The sequence below is a fragment of the Schistocerca serialis genome, chromosome 7 (assembly GCF_023864345.2).
Source record: "Schistocerca serialis cubense isolate TAMUIC-IGC-003099 chromosome 7, iqSchSeri2.2, whole genome shotgun sequence".
Classification (NCBI taxonomy): Eukaryota; Metazoa; Arthropoda; class Insecta; order Orthoptera; family Acrididae; genus Schistocerca; species Schistocerca serialis.
Window position 1 is genome coordinate 593,554,745 of NC_064644.1, and position 12,791 is coordinate 593,567,535.

The 12,791-nt window shown below is 47.0% G+C and overlaps 1 protein-coding gene across 1 annotated transcript in view; it reads right to left on the bottom strand.

The window, feature by feature from the left end:
• The window catches only part of LOC126413273 (myrosinase 1-like), a 66,108-nt gene extending 57,174 nt beyond the window's left edge, over positions 1-8,934 (bottom strand). The window contains exon 1 of the mRNA XM_050083173.1: positions 8,781-8,934. Within this exon, the coding sequence (XP_049939130.1) occupies positions 8,781-8,934 (154 nt within the window). The remainder of the gene's footprint in view (positions 1-8,780) is intronic.
• Positions 8,935-12,791: the final 3,857 nt, after the last annotated feature.

Below are 12,791 nucleotides of genomic sequence, written 5' to 3' on the forward strand. Positions count from 1 at the left end.
TGACGTTTCATCATTTTTGCTGTGTTTGACTTTATTTTTCTGTCAGACAATTGTACGTTACGTGAAAACTGAACTATGGGAGCAAGCGAAACATTTAGAAAGAACAGAGAAATTAATGATAGAGAAACTGAAGTCCACGTTCGAAATCACTGAGTCCACTCTGCTGTTAGTGCTTTTCTGCTGACAACAAAATACTTCCTACCTCCTTTTACACAGGGCCCTGTCACCTTAATGTGATCACGGCCTATGTTCGACGTGAACGTGCAATAATCACTCACCTGGGTGGTGGCACCACTAGCACTGGAGGGTACCGGGTGATCAAAAAGTCAGTATAAATTTGAAAACTGAATAAATCACGGAATAATGTAGATAGAGAGGTACAAATTGACACACATGCTTGGAGGGACATGGGGTTTTATTAGAACAAAAAAAATACAAAAGTTCAAAAATGTCCAACAGCTGTGTCTTAATCTGATCAGAATAGCAATAATTAGCATAACAAAGTAAGACAAAGCAACGATGATGTTCTTTACAGGAAATGCTCAGTATGTCCACCATCATTCCTCAACAATAGCTGTAGTCGACGAATAATGTTGTGAACAGCACTGTAAAGCATGTCCGGAGTTATGGTGAGGCATTGGCGTCGGATGTTGTCTTTCAGCACCCCTAGAGATGTCGGTCGATCACGATACACTTGCGACTTCAGGTAACCCGAAAGCCAATAATCGCACGGACTGAGGTCTGGGGACCTGGGAGACCAAGCATGACGAAAGTGGTGGCTGTGCACACGATCATCACCGAACGACGCGCGCAAGAGATCTTTCACGCGTCTAGCAATATGGGGTGGAGCGCCATCCTGCATAAACATCGTACGTTCCAGCAGGTGTTTATCAGCCAGGCTGGGGATGATGCGATTCTGTAACATATCGGAGCCGGCCGAAGTGGCCGTGCGGTTAAAGGCGCTGCAGTCTGGAACCGCAAGACCACTACGGTCGCAGGTTCGAATCCTGCCTCGGGCATGGATGTTTGTGATGTCCTTAGGTTAGTTAGGTTTAACTAGTTCTAAGTTCTAGGGGACTAATGACCTCAGCAGTTGAGTCCCATAGTGCTCAGAGCCATTTTTTTGTAACATATCGGCGTTCATCTCACCCGTCACGGTAGCAGTTACTGATGTTTTGCTGTCCAGCGCCATTTGTCGGACATTTTGTGAACTTTGTTTTTTTTTTGGGTGGGGCGGGGGTTCTAATAAAACCCCATGTCATTCCAAGCATGTGTGTCAATTTTTACCTCTCTATCTACATTATTTCGTGGTTTATTAAGTTTTCAAATTTATACTGACTTTTTGATCACCCGGTATATAAGGAGTTTTGGGGAGACGTGGTAAACAATGCAGTCGTTGCCGTAATGCCGAAATGGAGCGATTTACCTGAGGTACAAAAGGGCATGATAGTTGGGTCTTGGGCCAAGGATGGAAGCAGTTCGAAATGGCTATGTTTGTAAATTTGGTGGTTAAAGTACAGCGTGATTCTAAAGTCACTACACATTTCAGTGATATAGTAACGGAATATTTGTTTCTTGCAGGTACTACGACAGAATGCTAACGAAAGAAGAACGAATCACTGTTGTTTCTACTCGTCTTCGTGGAATGACGTATGAACAGGTGCGGACAAACTTTGCCCGTCGATTCCGGAAAACAGGCCCCACCAGACTTGCTATCAAGACCCTCGTCAATAAATTCCAGCGTACTGGTAGTGTTGCAGATGACGAACGTCCAGGAAGGCCGGCCATAACGCCAGACACCGTGCAAAGTGTGTAGGATGCGATCACACGTAGCCCTTCCGCATCTACCAGAAGACTTAGTAGGGAGCTTGATATTCCTCAAACCACTGTGTGGACGGTTCTTCGTTACAAGCTCCACAAACGTGCGTAGCATATCCAGGTCGTACATAAGCTTGAAGCGGAGGACTACGCACCCAGACAAGTTATGTGTCATGACCTGCTACAAGCTGTGGAAAATGATAATTTGATGCAAAATGTGTTGTTCAGTGATGAAGCTACATTTCATACCTGTGGACATGTGAACAGACACAACTGCAGGGTCTGGGCAGACGAACAACCAAGTGTGCTGCAGGAATGGCAATGGGACAGAGCAAAAGTGAATGTGTGGTTAGGGATAACGAGGTCAATAGTGTACGGGCCCTTCTTCTTCGCAGAACAAACCGTTACTGGAACCACATACCTAGATATGTTGGAACTCTTTTTGGAGCCCCAGTTGACATCTGATGGGATTATGGATACTGTTGTTTTTCAACAGGATAGTGCACCACCCCATTTTGCCCTCGTTGTTCGGGATTATCTGAATCACGCATTTCCCGGCAGATAGATTGGTCGTGCCTCTCCACGGATGTGGGCACCCCGCTCTCCTGACTCGACACCCTTAGACTTTTTTGCATGGGGGTTTATCAAGTCTAAGGTATACCAGGTGAAGATCCGCAACACTGAACACTTAACACAGCGCATTCGAGGCGCAGCTGCTGAGATTACACCAGATAGGCTTGGGCAGGTTTTTCGGTCTACAGTGGAGCGCTGGGGGGATGTGCCTAGACATGCAAGTTGGTCACATTGAAATGTACTGAAATTAAGTCCTATTGTAACATAAGTTGCAGTGCCATTACATATTGGTTAATAAAATTTGTTTATGTACAAAATGTACAGTGACTTTAGAATCACCCTGTATACCGTACATGGCAAAACGGCGCTATCCAAAACCGGCGCCACAGCAACTGTGGTTCAACACGGGCCGTAGATGGCAGGGGTGAGCGACGGCTGCGGAGGTGTGTACGGGCGAACAGACGTGCAACTGTTGAGCAACTGGCCGCTCGCGTGAACCAAGGAGCTGGCAACAGTGTCTCCTCAAAGACCGTTCAGCGAACGTTGCTGCACGTGGGCAGCAGACACCCAGTTCATGAACCTGTGCTGACTACTGTCCAGGGTGGAATTTGCACGCCAATACCGCAACTGGAAGTCCACAGCTGGTCTTTTCAGGTGACACACCGCCTTTGTCGTGTTCGGCTTCTGACAGCAAACACCCCTTAACAATCGTCAGAAGGGTCCAGGCCGTAGGAGGGAGCATTGTAGCGTGGGGAACGTTTTAGTGGCATTTCTGGGTGGCCTCATCATTCTGGAAGACTCAATGTATCCACTCAGGGACGCATCTGTCCTTCGGGACTATGTCCACCCATGCATGCGTTTACTTTTCCACGGCAGGATGGCATCTACCAGCAGGACAATGTAACGTTTCACAAAGCTCGCAGTGCACGTGCGTAGTTCGAAGAGCTCCAGCACGATTTTGCCGTATTCTTCTGGCCAGCAAACGGGCGTTTACCTTACTCCCCTGGCTACCAAACTCCCTGGATTGAAAACCAATCGAGAAATTGTGGGATCACCTCGACTGGGCTGTTCGCGTCAAGGATCCTCAACCGAGGAACACGGCAGTGGAGTCGGCACAGCTGCACATCTCTGCCGGTACCTCCCAGAATGTTGTTGACCCTATTCCTGCACGTGTCACAGCGGTCCTCGCTGCAAAAAGGTGGTTATTCAGGCTTCTGACACGTGGCTACCATAATGTGACTGGATACTCTACTAGCGGGTCCAAGCGACATTAGTGGTCAAGACCGTCTTACATAGCAACGTCCGGATACGTTTGACCCGATAGCTTAGTTGCTGCTAAAGGGGTGGCATAGATTAAATGCTGGCCTTATAATTTTGACGCTCTATAGCGTCTTTGGATGACGTTTAACAACAATAATTTTCGTCCTCGGTTTGGTTCTCAAGACACCATAAACTGCCTTTCGAAGCTTCTCCCACCCTGTGTTCAGTTTCCAACGCTGTGAAGAGTAAAACACGTAGAGACGGAAAAAATTTAATTGCTATTATTTTTTAAGATTAACAATCTTTTATAAAAGATTGATAACTAAGAATTTACATATGCAATGAAAAATGGATTTTTGCGCAATTTACAACTTGAAAGAAGAACAAGACGTTCATTAAATCGTGAATTTGTGAGAGATGTGTGAATTAGCATTTAGTTGATGATTTTACATTTAAATGACGTTGGAATTCCAACTGAACGAAAAAAGAAAAAATGACCGAAACAATATTCGATCCAGAGGTTACTAGTCTAAAGAGCTTCCGATTTCTTTTCATCTTCACGGAAATGCTCGTGGAACATGCACCTTTGTTTAAAAATTTGATTCGTCGGGCATCGACCTGAGACCCCCCAAAGACAAGCAAGCTGTCTACTGCAGAGCCACATTCCTTTTCGAAAAATTTACGTTATTAAATGTGCTCGGCAAACTTCAAAGTAGATTTTCTCGAGAATGTTTGAGAGTTGCATCGAACAGCTTTGGGCAACTGATGTCTCACGTGCCATAAATGTAAAAACAAAATTACTGAAATCGGGTTAGCGTGTCGTCTCCCTGTAAGCCTGTAACAGTAACTGTGAAATACTCCTATGTACACATACCAGGTGCCTAGAAACAGTTCCTGGCCGAGCGACTCTGTGGTGTGGTGCTTGGATGACGTTTCCTTACAGGGATTCATATCCTCCCTTTGTTCTTCTGCATATCCTCTACATGCTCCAGAGGTCTGTCAATATAGTTTTGTTACATCTGCATCTACGTAGATGCTGGCGGAGGGTACCCGGTACCACTATTTGTCATTTCCCTCCTCTTCCACTCGCAAATACAGCGAGGGAAAGACGAGTGTCTATATGCACGCGTATGGCCCTAATTTCTCGTATCTTATCTTCGTGGTCCTTACGTGCGATGTACACTATCTGATCAAAAGTATCCGGACACCTGGCTGAAAATAACGTACAATTTCGTGGCGCCCTCCATTGGTAATGCTGGGTGTTGGCCCACCCTTGGCCTTGATGACAGCTTCCATTCTCGCAGGCATACGTTCAATGAGGTGCTGGAAGGTTTCTTGGGGAATGGCAGCCCATTCTTCACGGACTGCTACACTGAGGAGAGTTATCGATGTCAGTCGGTGAGGCCTGGCACGAAGTCGGCGTTTTAAAACATCCTAAAGATGTTCTATAGGATTCAGGTCAGGACTCTGTGCAGGACTGTCCGTTACAGGAATGTTACGGTCGTGTAATCGCTCCGCCATAGGTCGTGCATTATGAATCGATCGTGTTGAAAGATGCAATCGCCATCCTTGAATTCCTCTTCAACAGTGGTAAGCAAGAAGGTACTCAAAACATCAGTGTAGGCCTGTGCTGTGATAGTGCAACGCGAAACAACAAGTGATGCAAGTCCCCTCCATGAAAAACACGACCACACCATACTTTTGGCGCTACACACGCTGGCAAATGACGTTCACCAGGTATTCGCCATACCCACACCCTGACATCGGATAGTCACATTGTGTACCGTGACTCGTCACTCCACACAACGTTTTTCCACTGTTCAATCGTCCAATGTTTACACCAAGCGAGGCGTCGTTTGGCATTTACTGGCGTGATGTGTGACTTATGAGCAGCCGCTCGACCATGATGTCCAAGTTTTCTCATCTTCCGCCTAACTGTCATAGTACTTGCAGTGGATCCTGATGCAGTTTGGAATTCCTGTGTGATGGTCTGGATAGATGTCTGCCTATTACACATTACGACCCTCTTCAACTGTCGGCGGTCTCTCTCAGTCAAAAATGGTTCAAATGGCTCTGAGCACTATGGGACTCAACATCATCGGTCATAAGTCCCCTAGAACTTAGAACTACTTAAACCTAACTAACCTAAGGACATCATACACATCCATGCCCGAGGCAGGATTCGAACCTGCGACCGTAGTGGTCACGCGGTTCCAGACTGAAGCGCCTAGAACCGCTCGGCCACACCGGCCGGCTTGGTCTCTAGATACTTTTGATCACATGGTATATGTTGCCGGCAATGGAAGTGTTCGGCAGTCAGCTTCAAATGCTGGTTCTCTAAATTTCCTTAATAGTGTTTCCGAACAGAACGCCGCCACCTTCCCTCGAGGGTCTTCCATTTGAGTTCCCGAAGCATCTCCGCAACACTTACATTTTGTTCGAACCTACCGCTAACAAATCTAGCAGTCCGCCTCTGAATTGCTTCGATGTCTTCCTTCAATCCGACCTGGTATGGATCCCGAACACTCGTTGAGTACTCAAGAATAGGTCGCACCAGCGACTTATATGCGGTCTCCTTTACAGGTGAAGCACACTTTCCTGAAATTCTCTCAATAACCGAACATTAAACGGCTTTACTGTGTCAAGCTGGACACTAGTAATACGGTACCCGAACATTACAATTTGATCTTCGTACTCATCCTCATTAACTTACATTTTTCCGCATTTAGGACTAGCTGCCATTCATCACACCAACTGGAAATTTTGTCAAAGTCGTCTTGTATCCTCCTACAGTCATCTTACCTTACACCACGGCATGATCAGCAAACAACTGCAGACTGCTGCCTACCCTGTCCGACAAATCATTTATGTATATAGTGAACAACGGGGGTCCTATCACACTTCCCTGGGCACTTCTGACGGTACCCTTGTCTCTGATGAACACTCGCCGTCGAGGACCACATACTGGGTTCTATAATTTAAGAAGTCCTCGAGCCACTCAAATATCTGTGAACTTATTCCATATGCTCGTGCCTTCGCTAACAGCCTGAGATGGGGTATCGTGTCATATGCTTTTCGGAAATCTAGAAATATGGAATCTGCCTGTTGCTCTTCATCCGTATTTCATATGAGAAAAGTGCAAATTGAGTTTGCACGAGCGATGCTTTCTAAAACCTTGCTGATTCCGGACATAAGCTGCTTAGCCTCAAGAAAGTTTATTATATTCGAAATGAGAATGTATTCAAGGACTCTGCAGCAAACAGAAATTAGGGATACTGGTCTGTAGTTTTGCGGATCCGTTCTTTTACCTTTCTATATAATGGAGTCACCTGCGCTGTTTTCCAGTTGCTTGGACCTTTGTACTGGTTGAGAGATTCACGATAAATGAAAGCCAAGCAAGGGGCCAATGCCGTAGAGTAATCTATATAAAAACAAACTGGGATTCCATCTGGACCTGGTGATTTATTTGTTTTCAAATCATTAAGTTGATTCTCTACGCGAGGTATACTTATTTTTATGTTATCCATACAGGAGACTGTCCAATGGTCAAATGACGGTATGTTTGTACAATTCCCCTGCTCGAACGATTTCTTGAACGTTAAATTAAAACTTCGCCTTTCGTTTTGCTATTTTCAACTGCCGCACCAAACTGGTCAACATGGGACTGAATGGAAGCCTCAAACTCCCTTAGCGATTTTACGTACGACCAGAACTTTCTCGTGTTATCTGCAGATCTTTTGCTAAGGCGTGACGGTGATAGTTGTTGTATGCTTCACGCATAGATCTTTTCACAGACGCACCAACCTTCGCTTGTCGTCGTTTGTGTGTCCCCTTTTGAACGTAGAGTGCAACAGTCTTTGCTTAATCAGCATCTTCCAAATTTCTTTATTAAGCCATGGTGGGTCTTTTCCATCATCTATCCACTTACTAGGGACATAATTCTCCAGACCATGATTTACAATGTGCTTAAATTTTACCCATAATGCCTCTATGTCCATCTTACTGGAACTAACTAATGTCAATTCACTGTCTAAGTAAGATGCTAACAACTGCTTATGTCTTCTTTCTATGAGGAACACTCTCCTGCCCTTCTTGACTGATTTATTAACTTTCGTAATCACAGTTGCTGTAATGACATCATGATCGCTAATCCCTCCCCTCTCCCCCGTTTCTATACTGTCATTGTCGATAAGGTCCTGCCTATTTGTAGCTACAAGGTCTAAGATATTTCCACTGCGTGTTGGCTGCCAAGCTAGCTGCTAAGAAAAGCTTTCAGAAAACATGTTCAGTGAATGGATAGACATTCCAGTCTATACTCGGCAGGTTAAAGTCACCTCAGGCGCTTCAGTCTGGAACCACGCGACCGCTACGATCGCAGGTTCGAATCCTACCTCGGGCATGGATGTGTGTGACGTCCTTAGGTTAGTTAGATTTAAATAGTTCTAAGTTCTAGGGGACTGATGACTTCAGATGTTAAGCCCCATAGTGCTCAGAGCCATCTGAACCCTTTTTGAAAAGTCACCTCCAACCAGTAATGTATAATCAGGATATTTTCGCGCTACTGATCGTAGACTTCCGTCGAATGGCTCTATAATCCCAGCAGAATCCCGTGACCGGTAAGAACATCTAAAATTAACTTAGTTTCACCTGCACCTGTTAAACGCGACCAGGCGACTTCACTGTCACACTCAACTTCGACACCAATAGAGACAATATTTTTGTTAACTGCAATGAAAACTCCCACTCCTATGGCCTTTAATCTGTCTTTCCGATACACGTTTCGTGACTCGCTAAATATCTCAGAGCTCTCCTCTTCGGTTTTCAGCCAGCTCTCAGTCCCAAGAATAATTTGAGAGCGAGAAATTTCCTGGAGGGCAGTAAATTCGGGGAATTTATCGTGAATACTTCGACAGTTTACTGAAAAAATTGTGACAGTCGAAGTGTCTGTATTCCTAACACTGCGGGAGTTATGGCGTACAGACAGCGATACTAGAATTCGTTTCAATACAGAATATGCGTGCCTTACTCTGCCATTACGTTCATACCCCACACCATCATCGGTGCTGTGTGTGTGTGTTCGTTACGATCAGCTACGTGCGACTAAGGAGCCTGGGAGCTGCAGTACGCACCATCCTCATTCCAGGCGCCCTCCACTTGGTAGGCGGCCGTGGCGTAGCCCAGCATGAAGCCGTCTGGGAAGCGGTTGTTGATCTCCTGAGCGGAGGCCGAAGCCGCCGCCAGCACCACCAACAAGCACAGCGACAACATCTCGGCCGGCGCCATTGTTCCGGTTTGTCGCGAGTTGTGCTCTTATACTGGTGCAGGTGTCCGTATCACCGCTCTCCATCTAATCTCCGTGTGAATATCTCGAGCGCAGACCGTTGTTTACACGAGATCTTTCAAGTATATTTTCATCTTTCGACCGTTGATCACCGAAAATTTCCCGCTACGTGACCCCGCTGACAGCAGGGTAATTTGAACGAGTCCTGTTTCTGCGCAGGTGGCCTGTTATTCCACAGCTTTGGTAAACACTTTTCTCGGCGACCTCTCTTATCGTGTTGCTACCTGAACAGTGTACTCTTATCGGCATTTCTCCTTTCATCAACCGGCATAGAACGTGACTCACCACCAACCCACCCATGACGAACTTTCTTTGGAAATATCATCGACAAACAGCTAGTTGCACGTAGCAGAAAGGAGAAAGGGAAGAATATTAGGGTTTTGCTTCAGGTCATTAGAGACAGGATGAGAAGCTGAGAATGGGGAAGATTAACCGTGCCTTCACAAAGAAACCGCCCGATTTAAACGAGTCACGAGCAACCTCAATCTGACCCGCTTTGCTCCCTAATATCAGTCCATTACGCCGCCTCCGTGTGCCCATAGTCCGCCTGCTTAGCTCGGTGGTAACGTTCTCGCCTCCCATGCAAGCGGGCCCGGGTTCGATTCCCGGCCGAGTTGGAGATTTTCTCCGCTCGATGACTGAATGTTGTGTTGTTTTCATCATTATTTCATCTCATCATCGGCGCGCAAGTCGCCCAATGTAGCGTCGACTGAAATAAGACTTGCCCTTGGTGGCCCAACTTCCCCGATGGGGCCTCCCGGCCAACGATGCCATACACACATTTCATTTTTTTTTCTGTCCATACTGTCGCATGTTAGACCTAAAATTTAAAATACTTCTATTATGGCTAGAAACTCAAAATGTGGTAGGAACGTAATTCATTATGCAGCCCATCATACAGAAATGGAACAAAAAATCTGAAATTGTAACACATATTTACAAAATATTTTCTATTCATAGTCTATAATTAAAATTCTGTGTTTTAACCACCTATATACATCAGTAGGTTACATACTTTGTTCATAGATGGTGACATTTGTATATTCCAGAAAGTGCAGGAGTGGCCTGAGATCCAAGGGTGTATTGTGTCCTGTATTTAAAGAAATATTGTAATTTGTCCGTTACGGTTTAACGGCACGCGTTACTATCGTCGAACGAAACTTGACACGGATTGAATTGGGTTTTGTGCTGCACTGACACTACTTAGTTTAGGGATGTTGTGCGTGAGCTGTGGAAAAATGTTGATTACGGTTTCCTGACGTGCTGAGGTTCTCGGGCGATGGACTGCTTCACAGATTTTAGGGCAATGTTTTTCTGACGGCCGTTACCCATGATCATAGGCAGCTGCGACACGAAACTGGGCGAGGGGATGAAATAAAATTACTAGTTTTCCCAGCTATTGTGCCGTGGTCTTCTGGGATCTGGTAGATGACCCAACGTTTCCTCCCCGTCTGGAGAGAATATCATCGTCGTGGGTGGGGGGAGGGGTGTGTGTGAGGAGGTCGATGTTGTCGCGTAGCGCACGCCGGCACACAATGACTGACGGTAAAGTATTCTGTCGGATACCGGGCAGCGTAACATCACGTGAGTTACGAATGCGGGCGCTGTTCGACCGTTGATGGTTGTCGCCGTCAGTGTCTTTGTCACCCCATTGCTGAAGGCCTGTGCATTTCTTCAGAGCGCGAAGTACTTTTAACCTGTCCAGCTCTGATACTTTGCATTTTGGAAGGAGTGGAAGGACTGTTACCTTGCACACCGCTACACCTGAGGTGCCTGCTGTTATAAGTGGCTGTTTCCGGCTGCCAAGACCTGCGTTATGCATTTCTGCCGGCGACTCACTGTTCACCCTGCGCAACGGCTTTATCTTGACGGCGAACCTCTTGCTGTGGTGGAGACGCATCGGTTTTTGGGATTGGTTTTAGATGCCCGGTTGACTTGGCTGCCTCATATTCGGCAGCTTAAACATACGTGCTGGCGGCATCTTAACGCTCTTCGTTGCTTGAGTTACACCAGCTGGTGTGCCGATCGGTCTACCCTTCTACGGCTGTACAAGGCGTTAATTCAGTCACGTCTGGATTATGGGAGCCTGGCTTACGGTTCGGCATCGCCTTCCGCATTGTGGTTGCTGGACCCCATCCTTCACAGCAAGATCCGACTCGCCACTGGAGCTTTCCGGACAAGCCCTATCAACAGCATACTTGTAGAGGCAGGTGTCCCTCCATTGCGGTTCCGGCGCTAACGATTACTGGCTGCTTATGCTACACACGTTTGTAGCTTGCCCAGGCATCCCAATTATCGTCTCCTGTTCCCTCAGTCCGCCGTCCATCTTCCGGATCGGCGGCCCAGGTCAGGGTGTACGATCGCGGTTCGCATCAGACCTCTTCTCTCTGGCCTTGATGTTTTCCGTCTTCCACCGCTTTTCCGGGCCCCTCTGCGTACATCACCGTGGTGTGTGCCCCGCCCATGCCTTTGGCTCGATTTGGCACAGGGCCCGAAGGACTCAGTCCCTCCTGAGGCCCTCCGCCGCCGCTTTCTTTCAATCCTTGCTCGGTTTCAAGGTTCTGTCGTTGTCTATACTAACGGTTCGATGGTTGCGGGTCGTGTCGGTTATGCTCTTACTCTAGGGGATCATTATGAACAACACTGATTGCCGAATGGTTGCAGTGTTTTCACTGCCAAGCTGGTCGCCATCTCTGGCGCCCTAGAGTATATCCGCTCCTGCTCAGGTGAGTCCTTCGTTATCTGCAGTGACTCCCTGAGCGGTTTACAAGCTATCGACCAGTGTTTCCCTCGCTCTCGTCTGGTGATGGCTATCCAGGAGTCCCTCCATACTCTTGCCCGTTGCGGCCGCTCTGTGGTCTTTGTGTGGACCTCGGGTCATGTCGGCATTCCGGGAAATGAACGTGTTGACACGCTGGCCAAACAGGCTGTCGGTGCGCCAGCCTTGGAGATATACCTTTCGAAGAGTGACCTCGTGTCAGTTTTGCGGCAGAATGGCGCACCTTTCCTTCACCCAACAAACTTGGGGTCCTCAAGGAGGCTACCGGTGCGTGGCGCTCCTCCTTGCAGGTCTCTCGCAAGGACTCTCTTGTCCTCTGCCGCCTACGCATTGGCCACACCAGGATAACACACAGCTATTTATTGCGCTGCGAGGACCCACCTTATGTCGCTGCGTGTCAGCTTTGACGGTGGTCCACATCTTGTTGGACTGGTCGCTTTTAACTCCGCTCAGGCAGACGTTTGCGCTGCCTGATACGCTTCCTGCGCTTTTATCGGATGACGTTGCGATGGCAGATTTAGTTTTTAGTTTTATTCGTGCAGGGGGTTTTTATCGGTTGATTTAAGTGTTTGTCCTTTTTTTGTGTTGAGTCTGGTCGTTGGCCTACGATTTTAGACAGGGGTTTTTAGTGAATTTGTTGGTGTTTGGCTTTTCCTTTTTTGTTTCTATGGTCGGCCAACCACTGTCACACTCGGTGTGATTTTAATTCCTTTTGTCTGGTCCCTGTCTGTGTCTTTCTTGTCCTGTGTCGTCTCTTGTCATCTCCATTGTTTGTTCTTATACTCGTGGAAAAAGGGACCGAAGGTCCTAGTAGTCTGGTCCCTTCAATCCCACAAACCTTAACCTTTAAGTGGTATTCGAGACATTTTTGTGGATCATCCGTTACTGTCTACGTTGGCTCGTGCAACTGCAGTAAGGATATCAGCGGAAAAACGGCGACCTGCAGTAGAGTCGACGAAATAAGACCTCTGACAGCTGTCAGCCTATTGCCAGCTTTCAACTGCGAAGTGTAAACTGCTG